At 39.9% G+C, this 22,051-nt stretch overlaps 1 protein-coding gene across 2 annotated transcripts in view; it reads right to left on the reverse strand.

The window, feature by feature from the left end:
• Positions 1-22,051, reverse strand: part of tmcc3 (transmembrane and coiled-coil domain family 3) — a 112,449-nt gene that overhangs the window by 15,768 nt on the left and 74,630 nt on the right. The window contains exon 1 of one of the 2 annotated variants that reach the window (XM_085436422.1): positions 19,567-20,512. The exons of the other annotated variant lie outside the window; for it this stretch is intronic. Coding sequence (XP_085292548.1) covers positions 19,567-19,569 — 3 coding nt within the window. The 5' untranslated portion in view covers positions 19,570-20,512. Of the gene's footprint in view, positions 1-19,566; positions 20,513-22,051 lie in introns of those variants that run through there. 2 annotated transcript variants of the gene reach the window in all.

Consider the following 22,051-nt stretch of genomic DNA (forward strand, 5'->3'; position numbering starts at 1 on the left):
TTTGGCTTTAACATTCACACAATTAAGGTAGCACTATCCTGTGAGGCAAAGTGTCTCAAACCCACCAACACTAATGAGCAGTCTGTATTTTCACATTAATATACCTGTAAAAGTTCTAAGTGAAACCACCTGTGCTCATATCTTGAATGTGAGGTTTTTAGCCGCTCCCACAGAAAGAGCTAAATAAAAGCTGTCTGCATGCAAATAAACTGCTTGTTTAATTTGCCACATACTATCAGCAGCCATCCCCTGCCCTTTCTTTTTCTAGCAGCAATACCTGCAGCATGCCTTGAGATAATATTAAAAGTTGTAAGATCTCTGAGATTACGGTGCTGGGCATAACCCTAATCAAGATAAACTCAGTGTGGTGGTGCCAAAACTGACTGTGGGAAATGATAAAAAAAAAAAAAAAGATTTTCTGGGATTTTTTAAAGCAAAATATAAAAAGTAATCACATTAATACATGACAATAGCTGTTAGCTGCAGTCCCAATGTTCAGCTAACCCATAGTGATTCAAAGATATACTGGCTTCATTGGACTTAAGCATACCTGTTGTTTTTTGCTTACCAGAAAACATCTGGTGAGCAAATTTAACAGACAGGGCTAAATACTGTGAAACAGTTAATCACCAATTAATATACTGAATGAAAGTACATCCTGAAGGAAACTATTTAATTAGTGTCTTGTTTGTTCTCAGAAGAGGATTGTGAGAAGGCCAACACAAATAATTATTTTGGCACTTGTGACTCTCCTTAATAAATCAGTGCTAACAGCAGTGAAGGGTAACACGTTATGGCACATTAGTCATCTATTACTCGGCTCCAACCCAGCATGGGGCCACACAGTGTCTGAACCCAAACACCAGATTAATGTTGGCGTTGAACTGGTAAGAGTTTGAGTGCTGGGGAGGAAATAATTGGATTGTGAGAATCCGGATAAAGAGATTTAGTGGAGGGAGGTGTTTAAAAACAGGTTTCTAAAGACAACTGCAGGGAGGTACAACACATTAACCTCACAATAAAGCAAAATTATCAAATCATCAATACAGCGATGACAGAAAAACTCAGAAAATCTTCCATCCATCTATTTCCTCACCTCTTATCCAGATCACATTCACAGCTACAGCAAATTTGGAATCTGAGTACCCAGAAAAGCCAATCAAGTACAGGGAGAGCATGCAAACTGAACAAAGAACGCCCCCAGCCTGTGGGTTCAAACCCAGGACTCCTTGCTGTGAAGCCACAAAGCTAACTACTGCACCACTGCCAAATCTCAGCAAATCTTGCTTTGAACCACACAGTTTTCACCTACCACACAAAGAAGCCACGACTGCAGCCCTAACATGTACATTAGTGGAACCATAACCTCACTGTTAGGTATGATGGCATGTTAAAGGGAATATTCTGCTCATTTCCACTTCCATTTCGCTTTTATTGGACTTGACTAAAGTAGCTTTCTATGTTATTTATTCAATACTGGGCTTTGGTGCAGCTCCTCAACCATGAAATGTGCCCTCCACTTCCCGTTAAGCAAGATTTCTTCTGATTCCCTGCCCCTCATAGACAAAAGGTTTGAGCAGCGGGTCCATTGGTACATTTCTTAATAAGTTGGAAGTCAGAAATTTTTTGTTTAGTCCCTGATGAACGTAGAAGGTCAGAGTAGACCACCATGCCCTGAGTTAGCAATCCAAGAAGGTGGCTGAATGTAATCAGTAGTAAAATTTAAACTTTGAATCTGTACTGCCAGTGTCACCAGATACATGCCACCACATCACCAAACCCTTTGTTAGGGGGTAAATGCCCATGTTCCATTCCATTGAGAAAACAAGATAATTATATTTTGGACACTGACGCTCTGGTGTTGCCGTAGATGGAAGTCTAAAATCTAAAAATTCCTGTTAATCTGTCTGGTAACTGTTGAAAAAAGTGAGTCTATCCAGCCAACAGACTAACTGTGCTATCCATAAATACTCACGGCCAGCTTAACCAAACAGATGATGGCAACTTTTGCAAAAAGTCTGTTTTCTGTCTTTGGTATTTGGCCATGACGTAAGCGTGACACTCTAAAATAACCCTCAAAAATCAAGAACCAGGATCTGTCCATTACACTGACCTACACCTACACTCAGCACAGCACAGAAAGAAAATCAGCAGCTATTTCGATAAACATGGAGATGATGTCAGAAAAAAAAAAACCCCTGTCACTCTGTTACAACAGGCTTGAGAACAACACTGATGAGCTTTCCTGGTTATTTATGACTCCACTTCCTGAGGGCTTCCAGAAAGGCTCGCACACCAGGCCCTAATGCATCATGCTGCCACAGGATGAGGCACAGGTTACACAAACCAGTGCACCTGTGATTGAATTCAAATCCATTCAGCTCTGAAACGCTAAAAAGCAAGGGGAGCTTTTGTGCTGACGAATGACTAAAATCCATTTCGGTACAAATCAAACAGAAATGGGCACAAAGTACTGTTTGCTCTGTATGAATAATAAATTAAACATTCTCACACTGAGTTTCTGCAACTGCTGTGCATCATTTCCATTACCTGGAGGGCTTTTAAAACACTGTATTGTACTGTATAATTTTCACATCATTCTCACGTTTTTAGAAAAACAGCACTCCAACTCCAACTTTTTTTTAATGTCCTCGGGTGACTTAAATGAAGCTCATTTGCATAATTAATCAGAGGAAGTCACTATATTAAAGTCAGGAACCAAAGGAACATTGTTTTTAATCTGTAAAATTTTCACAGCAATATAATGATGAACTTTATTGCCACAAAGCTTTTTGTGCATTAGGGGTTTAGCTTGGTTTTGGTAACTGGACATCCTCTGGGTGTGCTAACTCAGCTACTGCCATTTAAACTGCATTCAGACCACGTAGGGCAATGGAAAAGATGTTCACCTATGACAAGAAAAAGAGGACAGTTTTAGGCGAAATGAGACCGGGTTGAATATAAATGGGACCGCTGAGCCTTCTGTCTGGAGGGGCTCACCCGTGACTCTGTGACAAGAGAGAGGAGCCTCCTGTGGGGAAGAGGAGCTGGCAGACAGACACACCCCCCGTGGGGGTCCAGAGATTTAACAGAGAATCATCCTGGGATTAAATGAAGAGCACAACAGTCAGAGACCGGATGAGAAAATGAGAAGTGGGGCTGAATACAAACCCAGGGAAGTGATGGAAACAGGGAAACTTAACCTCTCAGGTAAAAACCTTTTAGGAAAACTTGCTATTTTTAAAAAAAATTCTTTAAAATACAAATAAAACTGACTTTTATGTCAAAAATTATGATTCAAAACAATAAATCTGTGTTTGTCACACTGTGACCAGAAACTGGAGATTTCCAGCTCCATATTTTAAGTAGCTTTCAATTATTATCTTATTTCCCTGATATTGAGCCTCAGCACAGCTGGTTTAACTCCTTTCCATTAAAGACAGCTTTCTCTTTATCGCCTGTGGCAGCCAAACACAAGATTTGGGGGCATTTTCACACCTTCAGTTCGTTTCCTCTGGTCAGAAACAGCTTCAGGGTATTTCTGTAGTTTGGGTTCTTTCTGCACACATAAAACTCAAAGAAATCCAAAATCACTACAAACCCACATGAGAAAATTTAGTCTGGTCATCTGACTGACCAGATGTTCTCAGGCTAAATCCCAGAATGCAACGCATGCTTGGCAAAGGGAAAGCATGTAGCTCAAACTGTCTGCATACACCTGATAACTTGGTCGGATCGAGGTCAGATCACCGCAAAACGAACCGTGAACTGGAGTTCGTTTGGAACCGGACTGAGACAGCTTTCTCTAAAGGATCCTGGCACGGTTGTTTTGGTCTGCATCTAATTGTGATTATAATATCCACATGTGCACAAAGGAACCACACCGACGGGAAAAACGATCCAGAGTTCGATTTATACTAAACGGCATAGGTGTGAAAACATCCTGAGAAGCAGGTGGATGGGAATGACAATAAAACTTTAATATTTTTACCTAAATATATATTATTAATTTTACAGTTTGTGCATTTATTTTATACACTACTGCAACACTGCTACTGCTACTAATGCACTTGTACCCTTTCATCACAGTGATACTTCAGTAGTTAATATTTTATCCTTTTAGAATCATTGCCTTCTGTTTCAAATGTCTTGCACCATCTTTTCAACAATGAGAAAGGTGTGTACGCACAGCCGGAGCTGTGCGCCTCAGATGATCATATTAGGCATATCTGCTGTCAATGACATCACACAGGGCTGAGAGTAGAAAAAAAAAAGAAAACCAAGTGTTTAGAGCTGTGTGAAGCCTGAGCTTTTGGTAGAATAATCCCCTACACAGGCAAAGCTGAGATGATTTGGACGTGTGCAGAGGAGGCATAGTGGATGCTCTTCCTGTGAAAAAGACCTCAGAGAGGATTCATGGATGTAGTGAAGGAGGAGATGCAGAGGGCTGGTGTGACAGAGGAGGATCCTGGGATAGGATGAGATGGAAGTAGATGATCTGCTGTGTTAATCCTAGAGGGAGCAGCCATAAGGACCACAGAAGGAGACTACAGCTTCTTCAGACTACAGATTCTTTCCTTTTTTTATTTATAAAATATCACAAAGTAGAGAAAATGTTGCCCTTAATCTTATAAAGTGCATGAATGTACATATGCTTAGATATGAATATTTATATAAAGTTTTATTATCAGCGATGTGTAATATACATAAACCTTTTACTTTCTGTTTAATGTGTCGGTGACTCAGAACAAAACAGAGGTCCAACCTTTGCTCTCCAACCTTCAGGTAATCTCACACACACACACACACACACACACACACGTATTTAGGTCAGACTTAAGGTGGGGCTGAGGGCAAGTAAACAGTTTGCCTCAATAAAACGCAGCAGTAACTGAAGCCTGACTTCAAGTCCTAACAGGCTACTCTCTGCACCACCCACAGACGCACTGCGCTCGTGGCAGGCAGAACAGGACACGTCCAAGTTACATTAGCGCCACAGTATTTGAGAAATATGAAACATCCATAACATGTTATCACATTATACCATCTTCCTCACTTCATTTGTGATTGACTACAATCGCTCATTTCTCTTACAGCTTTTATAACAAACTTAATTCTGCTTTTTTGATTCAACAGCACTTTAATGGAGTGCTGTGCCATCCCCGTCTCAACCTCTTTTGAACGGAAAATCCATGCACTTGAAAGAAATCAGTGAGACTGTGATGAAGGGAATCAGTGGAAAGCATCCTCACCCACTTGTGGTAGCAGTGCAATTGATTTTTGAGTACACGTATCAGGATGAATGCAAGTGTGATGGATGGATGTGACATCTGATTGACACACTGAGAGAAGGGCAATGACTGAACAAAAACAAGCAATGACTGAAAGATTATTTGGCTTCTGTTTTGTTTTATATTCCCTCTAAAGCTAGTGCTTGCAGCTTATGGAAGATAATTTTCTTATGTAATCTAGATAAACATACGACAACAGTGGGTGTGACTCCTGACTGACCAGAGGTCTGACAGTAACAAAAAGATTTCTAAAGTTAACTTAGAAAGTTCACAGCTCTCTGAATACTTCTGCTGCGAGTTAAAGCAAGCTGGCTCCTAACAGAGCAGTTTCTCAGACTTGGGATGTCCATACAGTGCCACGGCCCTGCAATAGCCTCAAGAGACTAATTAAGAAATCACAGATGGGGGGGACAGAGCACAGAGGGCACATCTGAATGAGTCAGAGTGGCCGAGACATCCTGCTCTCATCCTCTCCTTATTTATTCCCCTTTACGCTCTGCGCAAATTTAAACCATGATCAGCTGAGATGATCCCAAGGGAAAGGTTGCTGTAGATAGGCTTACCGCATGCAGTCAAACCTATTTAAGCAATGGAAAGCAGTTCTTCAGGGGTCATATGCTCAGGATAAACAACAATAAATACGACTAAGAGGACGGAGCAAGCCCATGAAGCCTAATGCTTTACTTTCATTTTCAATTTGCACATTAGAAACTGAGCAGTGAAGCCACAAGATTTTAGTCAACTAGCTAATAACACGCTGCTTTTCAGCTCTACTTCTCTAACAGTCTGTTTCAGTGTTTTAAAATCAGCCAATAGAAGCGCTACAACACCTTCACCTGCTGACACATCAGTATTTTAAACATACACGAATGCAGATTTTTATCTGATGTTACAGAATCAGGATTTCAGAGTTGAGTGCAAAGCGATGTGTTTATTTTGATACATTTATCTTCTAATCAGTCTTTGAGCTGTTTTTCTAGAAATTCTGTTGACATGCCAAAAGTCCGTGTTTAACCTCTAAACATCTGTGAGATCACAGCTGCCAGGGTTAGGTAAGTGAAAATACCTCCCTGACTCTCCCAGTTTCAGTCAACTGACCTGAAACAGTTTCAAGGTGAGAGTCAGCACATGTCACTGGGCCTGAAAGGACAGCGAAAACACAAGATCCAGATGAAACTTGAGTAGAGATCCACTCCAGGCTCTGTAAGTTAAAGTCAGAGCGCTCCCAGGATACTAGAGGGACACATAACGATTTTTTCCCCTTACTCCCGAATAATTAACTCCATAATTCAATCATTATAATACATCAAATATTTTCGAATCATTACACACAAACTCTAAGTTTACAATCAGCATTTATAAATTAAAATTATAATCAATGTATTGTGCCTTTCAAATTGATTTTGAATCATTGAACAATAAACAGGATGCTACAGATGGCGTGTGCATTGTCTTCGTTTCACATTTCCAACATTCCATTCCTCAGGCAAGGTGGGGTGACCTGCCGAGATAGCCTTTCTCACACTACCCTTAAATCCAGAGAGGTGATCTGGTGACTGTTACGAGATGTCGATAGGCAAAAGGTTAAGCATTCTCATAAACTCCAGACACAAAGCAGAGCCAAGTCTTAAAGGAATAAGCTTTGCTGATGTTGACACTGGATCATCACATGCCTGATCACGGCACTAAAGCAAAGATTATCCTGTTGACAATCCGCCGAATTATCGAGGAGAATTCTAAAAACTCAAAAATCTCACCTGCTTGTAGCATTAGATGTCAGGCTGATCACCGTTAAAAATAAAGAATTCATGAATAAATTGTGAAAAATGTCACGCTGACTAAGCGACCGACCTCGCCCTCACCGCAGAAGCTGAACCACTCACATGTCTAAAAAACATGTTCCACTTTCTGTTCCGCTATGTGCTTTTAAACATTCAGGCCACATACTGCAAAAACCTTTTTGCCTCCACATGCTAAGAGGATGCTTCTACTTGTCTGCAGCCTGAGATGGATAAGAGCCCACGGCAGCCTTTCATAACACAATCTGTGCATTTTAGAGCATGAAGAAGAAAATGTCTCAGCAGAAGAGCACACATGGCTTACTCTAAAGTCACACTGGATAGTGGGACTCTTTTCAGCAATTTGGTGTTAAGTGTTTGATGCAATTACACTAATGCCTGTGATGATGATGTGCTATATTTAGGGAGGTTCACTTTACTTTATTTGCATTTCATTTGGATCATTTCCCACAATTCAAGGGAACATTAAGCCTCAGCTGGCAGTTCACTGTGGTTCAAGCTGTGATAAACTTCTGAGAGGTGATGATGTGTTCCCTCTGAGATGATGTAGTCCAACACTGATCTGCTAAAAAGCTAAGGAAATAAAGTGAATCAATAAATCACACCCGCAGATTGAAAATGAGAGTAACTGGATGGATTTTTGAGCTACAAATCAATAAACACTTGGCAACTTGTTTACTATCACGGGGGCTCGGCATTCGCTAATGATTCGGTAACACTACATTTATAGCAACAACCCACATAAGTAAATCTTCAGCTTAGAACAAAAAATGACCTACTGTATCTGAGAAAACTGGTTTATGGGTGAGTGGGAAAGCCTCAGCACAGCCTGATCCATGTATATGTTTGTATACAACCTGCTCTACCCATCCATATACAAGTTTGAGACTCAATGGGTGGAAAAAGAGGTGAAAAAAAAAAACTTGTAATCCCCCCTCCTGTTCTCTCTCCTGTCCTCTTGTAATCTGAGATTTTAATCTGCTTTCCATAGTAAAGATTATCCAGCAGCTCCCGTTTAGACGGCGGCCTCACACGCTCCGCAGAAAACAGAGCGGGGTGAGGACACAGATGTGCAAGGCTATAATCCTGAGAAAAAGACAAAAATAGTTTCTTTTCTTTTTTTAAAAAAGGACAGATTTAAAGGGCGAGGAAGAGGAAGTGATGAAGACAGAAAGTGTCAGACGAGGAATCAGTGAGAAGGAGAGAGAAACCCTGAGGTCAGTGTTTGAACTCCACAGGTGGACCATCGGAATCAGATTAGAGCTTCAAAAGAGTGCTCACAAGTTAAGGTCAGAGTATATCATGCGGCCTTTATGGGAACATCGGCCCATTTTTAAATTTTAATCGCACTGCACCGAGTTAACCATAACAGGCTTGGTCAAATTCAGACCCTTCATGAATAAATCATATACATAGTGCACGGCTTGTCCTGCATGGAGACATTTTAGTAACACACTGTAATAAAAAATAAAACATTTAAACCAGTCTTCTTAACAGCTTTAATTTGATAGAGTCAGAAATAACAGAGTTATAGAAACCTTGTGCCTTAAATGTATGAGAATCAAACAAAAGACAAAGTATGAATTCAACCTTTCCATCATATTTTTATCCTTCTCAATAATAAGGCAGGAAAATATCCAGAAACTGCAAAAACATGGGTGAAAATGTATTCCATTTAAAGATCAGATTATAACCGATTATGGAGTTTTAAGGTTATTCATGTCCAGTAGATGAAAGGAAAAGGTAATGTTGGTAATAAATTGCCACACCGAGGATCCTCAGTCATTCTTTCTGAAGGCATCAGAGCAGCTAACACATTTCTAACATACTGAAAATCCAACCACCAAACTAAAACAGAAGCCAGGTGTTTTCTTCCAAGGCAAAAAGTTATGGATTATGGATTTAGCAGGGTCCGGGCTCGTAAGTCCGGTTCTTTCAGGCTTTCTGTTATGGTCAAGAAGCAAACATCTTATTTCGTTATTTTCCTCTCAAGCTTTCCTGTCCAGCAGGCCATCCACCACCTAGCTGAAAGGGCAAATTTCCTCCTTCACATATTGCAATTAAGTTGCACAATCACGGCACATCCCATCAACTACAGCTTTCCATCGAAATCCTCCTTCTGTTAAAAGCCACATTACAAAAAGAACAAGCCAGGCCAGTTTAAAACTGCACATGTGGGTTTGTAGATCCAGATGAACTCCTTAACTGTTCCTTTCCTCAGGCTTCCTCCTCCCAGTTTTCTCTGCAGGAGAATCTCCAAATCTCACATGAGTGACGTTTATATCACACTCATTAAAACTAGTTTGTCATCTTTGGTGCTTTGAAACTCTGTGGCATCTTTCCAGTTATTTTAAAAGGGCAAATAATAGAAAGACCAGGACCTCAAAGTTGCACCAAGTTCAATCAGTTTAATGTCAAAGTGCTCAAAGACTTTCTTAGTTTTAACTTAATGAGTAAATATGGGAATGTCAGTGTGCAGCAGACTAAAAAAGCCATTTATACTCTGACGCTGCCCGTTTCAGTCAGTGACGCACACACTGCCAGTTTGGCTGATTATTTTTTCATGACTCTCTACAGCTCACCTCAGACAGTGCATGTTAAGAACAGCTTAAAGTCTGCTTTAGCATCTAAAAACGAGAGAAAGAACAATGTTTTTGCACTGCAGCCAGACAGCAGCATCGCCACTAGCTGTGATGATGAAGTTCATCGTTAATGCCAACAAGAACAAGTGCTGCTGTGAGACGTCACTTAAATCTGTTAAGCTTTGTTGGGCCAAGTATAAATGCAAACCAAAGGGCGACTGGAGAAAGTCTTTATCTGGAAAATAATAGAAGCAAAACCCAGAAAAGAACAGGAAATCAATATCTTTATTTATTTATAACCCACTAGGGTTAAAAAAAAAAATGAATCCAGTGCTGAAGTACCAAAACCAACAGATGCTATCCCGGACTCTCATGTTAAAATGCCCGGCTTTAACTGTGAGAATAACCCATGAGTTTTGATCTCTATTGCTAATTTCACCCTTTAAGACGACTGTACAGGGGGTGATTTTTATCATAACTGATCCACTTAAATACTGATAATCCCTGAAGTTGGGGTGGTAGCCACTTCACTCTCTGGTAACAGAATACCAATGACAGTGATAATGATGATGATTCTATGAATTTCTTTCGTAGAGAAGTGGCATTCCCTTTCTTAACCTTTTAACACCCAACATATTGAATATTACTACCAATCTGAATGTTACTGGTTCGAACCCTGGCTCCTCTAATCTGCACAAAAGCCCTATATCAGTAACTGTCCATTTAAATTTTAGGTAACTGAGACTCATTATGAGGAGCTCATGGAGAGATGCAAACTCTACAAATTATTGTGTATTCAAATGCCAACCATATCAAGGAAAGAGTTCAGTTACAGTCCACTCATCCAAAGGCCGATGCTCCATTTCTGGATGCCTCATTAAGAATGCTCTTCTGCATTTTAAACTCACACGCAGCAAAGTCTCTAACATACTTAAAAGAGCCGAGTACACCAAGATGTTGGCAGCAGTTCAAACCAGAGCCGTGGTGATACAACTCATCCTGCATAGTAGCCTTCAAAGGTGTCCACACATTCTGAATGCGTTGGCACACAACAACATGCAAACACCCCCCGACCGTGAATTACATAAGAACTGGCAGGTGAGTGGGGCAGAGACTCCACGGAAATAACTATGACTTTATTTACACACTGCGGAGCGTGTTTCACCAAGGCAGCAGGTCACACTTTGTTTTCATTGTGGCTTGTTCCAAATGGAATCAGCATTTTAATGCTAAAAACAATAGCGTTTATACTTATTCGTCTGAATCAACTAATCACTCAAACATCCATTTTTTAAAAAGAATATATTTTCAAGTTGATGTTGTTAAATAAATTTTGATGTGACCAGATTTCCTCAGTGCAGCATTTCAGAAGACTATAGCTTGCAGAATTATTAATCGTCACTTACTGGTTACCACAGAGAACAGGGCAGCCACACATCTTTACAACTTGCAAGACCACCTGAATTCTGATGTAAACCACCCCCCTGTGAGCGTTTCTATACTTCAGACCAATATCCTGTTCATTTCTTCATACAGACTAGGTACTTTCAAATCATTTGCGTACAGCTCAGCTTACTGACCATCACGTGACTCTAGACACAAGCAAATATAATAAAAACAAATGCCAGAGGCAGACTTTGAGGCCACTTATGTTGCAGAGCTAGGTTGGATTCTTTCAGCACGTTTGCAATAGAAATTGAGACACCTTACATAACAATCACAACAACACCAACATGAACAGATGTAGATCATGTCTTCAAATTGCTTGCACTGTCAGTCCAAAATGAAAAAAATAATGAAATTTGAATAATCTATAAGAAAAATAACCCATAAATCCATAAAACTGGAAGCTTTGCCTAAATAAATACTGATTTTTGCTCTTGTACATATGACAGTGTGGCAGAGTGCTGAACAACTACTCCACAACAAGAAACCAGGCCACACAGGACCACATTAATGCAAGACTACACCGAATAATTATTTTCATTATCAATGAATCTGCTGATTAATTGGTGACGTTCAACTCACCTCGGAACAGTAACAATTTTCTGCAAAAAAAGTAGTTATATTTCAAATGTAGATGGAGAGCTGAAATTGTTATTCAAAAATATCAGCAGATAAACATTTAATGTTCAAACATTTTTTTTGTCCAGACAACAACTCAAAAGCCCCAAAACAGTGAATGTGCAACAATATATAACAAAAACAATAGGAGAGAGGCCGGAATCAGCTAAAACGTAACAATCCAACAACAGCAATCATCACAATGTGCACAATTATTTCTTCACAGTAGAAACATATAGCTACACCATGTAGTGTTACATTACTGCAGGACTACAACGGGCACAAAGGCAAACAGCTACTTTGATTAATCTCTTAATAATCACACAATTGACCAGAACCCGTGAAGCTGCAAGTGTTCCTGACCACATGCAGTTTTTAGAAAATGGCACAGCTGTTGTAATTTTCCCTCTGTACACCAACACAGTGGGTTTTAAATCAAACAATCTAGAAGTGATTGAAGTGCCGACTGTCAGCTTTAATTTAAGAGGAGTGTTACGATAATAGTTTACAAATTACATTTGGGTTTTTTCAGAGTAACTGGAATCATTTTAAACATCAGGATCGTTTTTAACTGTTGCATGGAAATCATTTTAATTTTGACGTTTTATTGATAATTCAGGTATTTCAAAATAACAGGAACATTGTGGGGAAAGAAAAATCACCCTTTTTTTTTTTTACAGTGTAGGACCAGTGAACATGTACTCACTGTCCACATATTTATGGATCTCACTCTATTTCTGACTGAGCTATCACCACAACCCACTGTAATGAGGCAGGCAGCATGCTGTCCTCACTTGAAGAGATTGGAAACTAAAATGTTGGACAGGCTGAGCCAAATTTAAGTAGACAGCTAAATGCATGTTCTAACAGAGTGGAAAACCTGGCAGTGAATCGGCTTCATGTGATATGATTAATGAGGGAAAAGCCGTGTGCGTGTGTGTGAAACCAACACAGGACCTCTTTGATGGGTGCTGCATTTGTGTGTTAGCTAATCCACACCATGTTACTCACACACCCGGCATCACTGCTGGTGTGTGTGTCTATTCACTGTCGGCTTAGCCCACTCGATCCCTAATCCAGCAGCACAGAGAGGGAGAGACGAAGGCAAGGAGATAGATCTGTGTACCTACATGTGAAAAGTCTTGATAATTTTCTCTCTTCTTATCAACTTTAAGCGCCATTTATTCATTCATACAGCAAAAAGACGGAAGCAGATTCCACCAGTTGCCCTGACAACAGACGCAACCGATTATAGCCGGCCTCGCACCTCGCCAGTGAAGCGAGTCAAAGGCGAAAACCATCATTCAGCTCTCATTCAGCAACACTCACCCCTCCCATTTTCTTCTCTCTCTCTCTCTCTCAATGGCCAAACAATGGCCTAGGCTCAGCACGGATCATCACTGCGATTTATGGTGCTAACGGGACACTTTGTGTGTCTGCTGGTCATAAAAGCAGGCTTTCAGAAAAAAGAAAAAAAAAAAAAAAAAAAAAAAACCCCACAGGTCTCAGAGCTAGAGCAACAAAAATACAAGGTCTGGTCAGAGCTTTTGCATTAAATCAGGTGCTATGACCAGCAGGGAAAAATCCATAAACACTCAAGAACAACAACTCATACCCTCTATTGTCTATTTCAGAGAATAAGATTACATCTGTCACAGTAGTTGAAGCAGGAACAATCTTGCAGACAGAGAAAAAGTGGTGTTTATAGCACTTCTTCCAGCATATTACAACCTGTAGGATCACCTAAGCATGTGGGATAAACAAACGTTATAACATCTGCTGCCTTCCCTGGTAAAGGATGGAAATAAAATCCCTGTTGTCTATCTCTCTCTCTAGATACCCGCTGTGTATGCAGAGATGTACCTGGGCCAACACACCTCTGCTATTCCCTCAGTGCAATTAATGTTACAGCAGACCAAGAGACCACTGTGCTGAAACTGGAGAAGGAGCTAAATAACTTTGAGGACACCTGTGACTGCTACCAGATCAGACACGTCAGCGTGAAAGTATGAATAAAAGTAAAAGGAGGAAAACAAATTGCAGTGAGCGCTCAACGCTACAGAGATGGCTCACATTTTTTATTATTAAAGCGGTGGCAACAGTCTGTCACACACTCAGGGAGTTCTTTTTATGGTTTAATAAAGAGAAACAAGTGAGAAGACAATAATAATGTATGGATTCAATCACTCAGGCTGGAGAACTTCAGGAGAATAAATATAAAAATATATATTTTGTTCCGTTATGTGTCAGCCAGCAGATATTGAGCTAAATCCCCAGAGATGGATCTAACGAATGCCACGCTCGTTACAGCTGACTGATTTATGGAATCTTTTTCTATTAATCAATTAAAAAAAAAAAAAAAAATGCGGAAGGCTGCTGCTACAGGTTGGTGTAGAATCAGCAGTAATGTGGCTACTGGACCAGACAGTTGAGGTGAAAGCATTCGATTTAAAGGTTCATCTACATTCCAGCCCTCTCCTACGGTCATGAGCTGTGGGCAGTGACCGAAAGAATGAGATTGCTTGGCTCTGTGATAAGGTGAAGAGTTTAGTCATCCACAGGGAGCTTGGACTGGAGCCATTGCTCCCTAGCATCAGAATAAATCAGCTGAGGTGCTTCGGCCATCTGATTAGGATGCCCCCAGAGAGACTTCCTTTGGAGGTTTCTGAGGCACATCCACCTGGGAGAAGACCCCAGAGCAGACCCAGAACTGGGACAAGGGTTAATATATCTTACTCAGGAAGAACTGGGAAAATTAATATCCTGCTTATGCTGATTTAACCATGATCCCACTGCGATAAGTGGAAGATGAATAGATGTAGTCCTAAAGCCAAAGATAGTATAGCCAAGTAAAAAAAGAAAATGCTTGCTAGGTGTCTGTGATAAATGACGCAACCATTAGCTGATTAATTGGTTAGTTGGTCCCTGGAGAATACATTTTGATTAAACTGATTAAATAAAAGTTACTTTTTTATTAAAATTGCCCATTTCAGTCACTAAATAATCATAATTTCATCATTTCTTCAACTATTAGAAAATATGATTGACTTATTGTATTCTATAAACCATTTCCTGCTATCTTTTTTTAGGTCAAACCAACAAATTATAGGCTACAATGGTAAATATTAAACGTAAACATTGGTTGCTCCCTTGACCTGATTTCTGTCCATCAGATTTAAGACTTAAAAAATAAAAACTGTACTCCAAGGAATATGTACAAGTCTTGAGAATGACTGGAAACATTTAAATGAAGAAAAAACTGTGTGTTAAAAAGGATATATTTATCATTAAATCTGGCGTAAACTATCTTTTCTTTGGTGTGCAGTCATCCAGCACTAATGGGAAAGGTCTACGCATGACGCATTTCCAAACCAAAATAAACCAAATGCATGAACAAACTTGATTTAACTGTTGGCAGACCTGTCATATTTTTAGCAATAGTAAATAAATACCTGCTGTGCCTGTGCCAAAAAATGTGGAGTTAAACCTTGAGGAAGACAATCCCCTTCTCTTTGCAGACACGAGAAAAAGAAGACTTGTAAACAAACGCTGCCTACAGGGAATACTGTCAGGAGCTCGGAGAAGGAAACACACGTTATCCCCTTCCTCTGGATCAAAGACACAAACGTCCAACATGAAGAGGAAGAAATATCTCCCTTTGAAAGTGATCTTGTGAGCAAAAGCTACTTGATGCAATAATCATAAACCTCTGTGCTTTTTCTTCTTGCTGTATTACAGTTAGACGTTAAACTGTGAAAAGATAAATCCAAAAATTTAAGTCAAGTGACCAAAGAATAAAGAAATATTTAAATCTAAAAACAAAAAGTCGAAAAGACAAAATTATCTGTGCAAATACTAGTGACGCAGGCGAAGAAGGAAAGGTGTTATTGAGGGAAATTGTGCAAGCTTCAGTGTTCAGACACTATACTCTTCAGCTACTAAGTGGAAAAATGTGCTTGAGGAAAGTGAATGAATATAACCTGTTAAGGAGCCTTAGGGAAAGGCTGTAAACTATGTCTGCGCCAGGCTGGATGTGAGGCATCGCTGGAAAGATCCTCAGTCGACCACAAGTATCCCCCGAGTGTTGTCAAATATAGGATAACAAGCGAGGATGTGGCGGCTTGCCTCCGGTCGCTGAACAGCTCACGAAAGGTGTCATGGGCTGAAAAATGCCTCGGTGTACCGGTGTACCACAGAGACGAGCTCCACAGTTGTGTATATGGGTGTCAGCTGGCCCCCAAATAAGAAAAAAAATGGTGTTACCATTTTTTAGCTCTTTAACCAATCAAATTAAACCAAACTGAATAAGAAAACAGTGTCGCCTCTACACCTGTGAAAGTCATGGCTGTATAAAAGGCGAAGAAACTCATTTTATGTTAACAAGTGGCAACTTTGTGGGGCCGAAAAACAAAGCAAGGCAATCACCAAACACTCCGATTTTACAATGTTTAACTTTAGAGCAGGACAAAACATGTTTACAGCCCTCTACAAAAAAAATTTGCTTTGACCTGTTTGCATTGAGCCCTCCTTCATAACTACTCTACTGTGAGTGAATTTTTTTTAATCCATTCTCATCCATTTGGATACTAGCAAGGTTGTATCAGCAGAGCAAGCCATAGCCAACCAGCATCTGCAGGAGAGTGATCTCACAAAAAACTCTTCTGTGAGGTACAAGTCACCAAGAAGTCTGAGCGTCAGTTTTGGTGAGTACTCAGTCATCTTGTTAGACTGTCTACCAAAAATACTCACTACACAAATTCTACTCACACTACATTTAAATTAAACCCATCTGCCACATTCTAGCAGACCTGCAAGGTGTATTTACTTTCTGCACAGACAACAAGGCCAGTTAAATGCTCGGCAAATGATCTTGCTCTCTTAGCTGCTGTTCAGTCAAGCTTTTTCAATGTGTATGGAAATCATTTGGCAAAGTTGGAAAAATATTTATAAATCTGATCTTCCCAAATCCTAACTCATAAGCAAAGCATCTTAAAACAAACCCTTCTTTCAGACTGTGCTAAACCCAAACACAAGCTATGAAATGGTACGAAGGTATTCGGTTGCATTCAAACCACACATCTAAATATTGTCAATAACATGGCGACAATGACTTTGAGGCTTCAAATGCAGGGTGGGTGTAGTCATTGTGGCCACAACCAGCTTTCACATACAGTCTATGGCTGTCACACAGATCTTAGCATACAAGTCAGCTTGATGTTTTTGTAAAGGACTTCACAAACTGAATCATGGAGGAATGTTTTTTCATGTCATGACATGTAGTCACAGGTTAAGGATTAGGAGGATTAGCACTGCAATCAAGTCAGCGCGGCACTGTATGGTCATTTTACCCTCCCTCTGACAGGATGCCCCTGTCATTGAGGAATTTAAATGCACTTCCGAACAACAATAATTTCCGTTTAGGTTCTTATCTACACCACGAAATTTGTATATAATGGCAACACGTAATGACTTTACCTGAAATCAGTAAAACTGCAGACAGACCTGACAAACCTGCTCCACCACTAACTTCGTCTGTGGGCATGTATACGCTATCCTATTCCTTTAAAAACTGTCAACATTATGTGTCCAGATAATAAAACAATGCTGAAAGAACTTAAAACAGGGGTGTCAATCCCACAGTTTGGAGGCTAGAATTGAGCTGCCGAAGGGTTCGGTGCAGCCACTTTAATATTTAAAGAAAAATGCACTAATTTCCTGCAAAAGGATGGAAAATTAAAAGTATTTTTACATCTCAGACAAGCTGCTTGAATAATAAAGATTTAAAATACTATAAGTGAAGATTCTGTGACTTTTTACTGTGCACTAATAATTGCCATGACCATGTAATTACAGCCGACTCAATGAATGTATATTAGTGAGACAGATTGATGACATCTCAGGTAGTTCTACCCGAGGCTTAATTTCAGTAAGGTTTCCAGTAACTATTGAAACAAGACTAACCTGATTAAACAGTTACAGTTCAATCATTCTCTCTTTCGGCCTCCAGGTTGCGGAAAACAGAAATCAACCTAACTGAACAGATAGGTTTCTTCTTCTTTTCCAAAGTTTGTGAGTAATCATGTCAAATAATCAAGATCTCACTATTGATCAAAATAACTGACGATTGATGTGAAGAACATGTGAACATATTTTATTTAACAGCGATAATCCCAAATTCCCCTCTAATAACCCCAATAACCCTTAAAGTGACTGATTTCAGATCAGATGCTGTTTTGAGTATTAATCACCTGCCTTTCCTGTCTCTTTAGGGGCTACAGGCTTCATATCAGACTCATAAATAATGGAGAAGAACATGAAAAAAAAGGCTCAGAGAATCTCCTTTCTTCCATATTCACACACTTATTACGAGTCTACATTGAAGCTGTACTGACTTTCATCATATTCCGCAAAAATCTACCGTGTGACTCTCTAGTGACTGAGTTTTCCAGCTGGGCCAGATTTTTTAGAAAGGTTTTACAGTTTTGGCTTTTGGATAGGGTAGATAACATTAAGGGTAAAGACTCAGGGAGTATTACATTGCATGAGATGTTTTAGGCTATAATGCAGAGAAAAGAAAGCATGTGGGTTAGATCCTATTTCTGCTTAACTGCTTTCCTTTTTGTTTTTCCAGCAGTTTGGCGCACGCCTTATTGCCAGATTGTGATGATTATTAAAAGGTAAAAGCTGGTAAAAGCAGGCAGTCTTGATAATTATAGGCCTATAGCTTCACCCAGCAGACTTCAAGACAGTTGTGTGTAGCTACAAGACTTAAAACTTTAAAAGCAACATGAAGAAATCCAATGCATGCTGAATGCTTCTGAAAATCTTTGTGGGTTTATTGAGTATGATTTAGAATCCCACGCTACCAGTTCCAGCTCAGGAAACGCTGGTACAGATGTGTTTCAATTTAAATTCATAAGTATGAATTCATAAGAGGCCATCAAAACAATGGATAAAATAAATAAAAACTTCAGCTTCCAATTTAGCTGATCTCTCTATAAGACATATACAGATATTTTGACAGTAGTTTCTTTAGATCCTGGTGATAGTTTAAATCAAAAACAAAAAACAAAAACAGGAATGTATCTTTTTTACACAAGTTATTATGTAGGGCTTTAACTAGTATGGACCTATTTGAGTACAAATTGAACTGTATGTGAGTTTGACACCCCTACAATAAACGAAAGGTTTCATCTACTCAAGCATAAAATACATTTGTGTTTATCAAATAGCCATAAAAAACGGAAAATTGACAGACTAGTTTTCCCACTGGTATGCATCATGTCTGGATCAATAAAAACATCCCGTAGTGGAGTCAAAATTGCTTTAAAATTTTATTACAATAAGCTCCGTTCATCTGAACCAAACTCCATTAAGAAATCTGTCAATTTAACGCTCCCTAACATATCGTCAATATGATCAATAATCAATTTTTTAAAAAGGTAAACATTTCGGAAAATAATCGATTAAAGTATCAGACTAGTGCCGAATTCAAGAAAAGCTCCAAATGTTAAATAATGAGTGTGTAAATATTTTGTTTATGTACAGGATACACACAAATTCCAACAAGCAGGGGAAAAACTGGATTTTCTAAATGAAGTGTGACAAGGCACGTGAACACAATAAATGACGGGACTAGTCGGCGAAAAGCTGACTGACAGCTGTTGGAAAGAGGAGGAACGCCAATTCATCCCAGTGACAGAAACTCGACGGTTATAAATAACTTATAAACTCTGGGGTGGAGATTTAGGCGGTCAGACAGCAAAACCGACAGTTTCACAGACGTTAGCTCGCTAACTGATTTCGTATTAGCAGAAAGGACATATTTACCATTTTACCGCCGCTGATTTGAGCGTATCCCTACTTCCAAACTTTTCTCCCCAGTAGCAGAGCCAGCTCCGGACATAATCTTCGGGCTCACACTGGCTCCCCTGTGCCGTTTCTCTCCGTGTGAAAATTAACCGTTAACACCGTCTGTGAACCACATGCCATCGGGGTTCCCTCGTCCACTTGATGCTGCTGCTGGAGGCCGACCAACGGCTACAAGCAACGGTGTGGTCCCCTCTCCTAACCAGCCCGCCGCGATAATCTTCCTAAAACCGGCGAGCAGTGGACACACAGCGTGTAACTACGCCCCGCCCACATTTTTACACAGAGGGAGGGGCTGGGAGGCATATCGAATACTCCCACTCTTATTAATTTATAATCCGAAACAGTGGGCCTCCTTGGTCTACCAGTGAGATCTGCTGGCTCTTTTTTTTTTACTCTCAACAATATCTTTATCAATATTTAATCATAATTAATATCAAGCATAACACAGTCCCAAAAGGAAATAAAGAAAAGTTTTCCTCTTATTCTGGGCTCCTTTATCTAATGGAAATTCTGGCCCAGGAAAACTAGGCCATGGGTCATCAAGTTACAAACAGGCTGCAGGGCACAAATGTTTGATGAAGCCTTTTTTAAAACATAAATAGTTAAAATCCTTCAGACTTTCCCTTATTCATTGGAGATGTTGTCAACCGGCTATTGAGCATGAGAGTGGTCACATGACTCAAAATCATCAGGACTTCCTCCTAATCATCCAACCACATCCAGTAGATTAGTGTCCTTCCCTGAGCCTGCTTCTGTTGGAGATCTCTTCCCGTTACAAAGGAGTTCTTGCTCCCCAGTGTCACCAAGTGCTTTCTCATGGCAAATCAGCTAATTCGAGGGATTTTGTCCCTTTTGAAGTCGTACTCACAGTTGCAGCAACTTGAGAACCCATTTCGGTGTCACATTAAATGATAAAGATTTTTTTCCTTAAAATGTATCATTTTTATGATATCAACATAGTGTTTTTGATCATTTATATGTCTATGTGACAAATATGCTTGTAAACAAATTTTATGGTGAGCTCAGATAAACTTTCCTCCTTCAGCAGATAAATATGTGAAACCCATGACAGAGAGCAACAATCCACAGTAGGAAAATCTACATAAAACATAATTTTGACAGGACGATAAGGGGGCTTTATTCTAAATATAAGCATAACAACAATATACCGATGCAGTTTAATGCACAATATGCAGCAGATCTGCCACATATTCATCAGTCAATATTCATCATCAATCTTCATAGGAAGATTACAATGTGAGTTCTGTATATATACTGTATACAGTATATAATCCAGACCAGCACCACAGCGACACTAACTTCAATAATTAATGCACTGTATATTCAAATGATTAACCCTGTCAAGGTAGAAATTAGGGTTGAGCTGTTAGATTGATGGGATTAATCTTTTCTTTTTCTTGCCAGTAAAACTGACGTCAGAATGAATCCTCTCCAGATCTGTTTGAAAATATAGAAAACTCCTCTGCTGGGACTAATAGCATGTGTCTGATTTAGTGTTTTACATAAAATGGTTGAAATAACCCATCTGAGCCTCCGTTCCGTATGGAAACCCTACAAATCTATGCAAATATTCTTCAAATGACCAAACAGACTTTATTAATAGTGCATGTGAAGCGTATTTGAGTTATCGCTGGTAATGTACTTGTAGAATACATTACATTGTGAGAGACTGATTGCATATGAGTGTAAAATTATCAGAAAAAATAAGTTTCTATGCTGCTCGGTCCTTTCACACTAATAGAAGTTTCCAGTGCAGGCTATTCTTACCCTTTGTGAATTTGCCACCTTTAACATGACCTGTGTTTTGCCAAAGTTCTTGTTTACACCTAGTGGAAACACAGTCACATGGATAATGTGATAGACATGACACCGGTTAAATGAATTACTCCTCAAAGGTCTTGGGATTGATTCATGAATGATTTAAAGGCACAGCAGCTCCAGTCTGGCCCCACTGATAAAGAAACCAATTAGGATGATCCGTGGCCTTGTCATGTGATCTGAGCCTACTGATAGTTTTCTGTCAAAGCGGACATTAAGAATTAATCCCCGCAATGTAAGTCCTCTGGCTGGCACTCGACCTCGCCCTGGACCTCCAATCTGGTGAAAAACACACCAGTATCCTTGCGGCGTCCCACTCTTCTGTCATTCTTTATCACTTTCTTCTCCCTTATGCGCACATGGACCTGAAGCCTAGTTTATGAGGATGCTGGGTGAGTCAGCGGGCTGTTAATCACCGTGACAAGTGTGTGTGCTGACAGGTTGGACGCCGTGAGGTTCGGTGATTCAGCCTGCAGGGGAGAACACAGCACCTGGCACTGAGGCAGCCTGCAGGCCACGAGCCCCCGTACTGAGGTGCAATGTGTTCCAAACAAATCACATCGCCTTATTTCCACGAGCGTGCACGTGCATCTTGGGGTCGTCA

The sequence above is a fragment of the Copadichromis virginalis genome, linkage group LG17 (assembly GCF_057382275.1).
Source record: "Copadichromis virginalis isolate Kocher_CV1m ecotype Utaka linkage group LG17, C_Virginalis_male_GT1.1, whole genome shotgun sequence".
NCBI lineage: Eukaryota > Metazoa > Chordata > Actinopteri > Cichliformes > Cichlidae > Copadichromis > Copadichromis virginalis.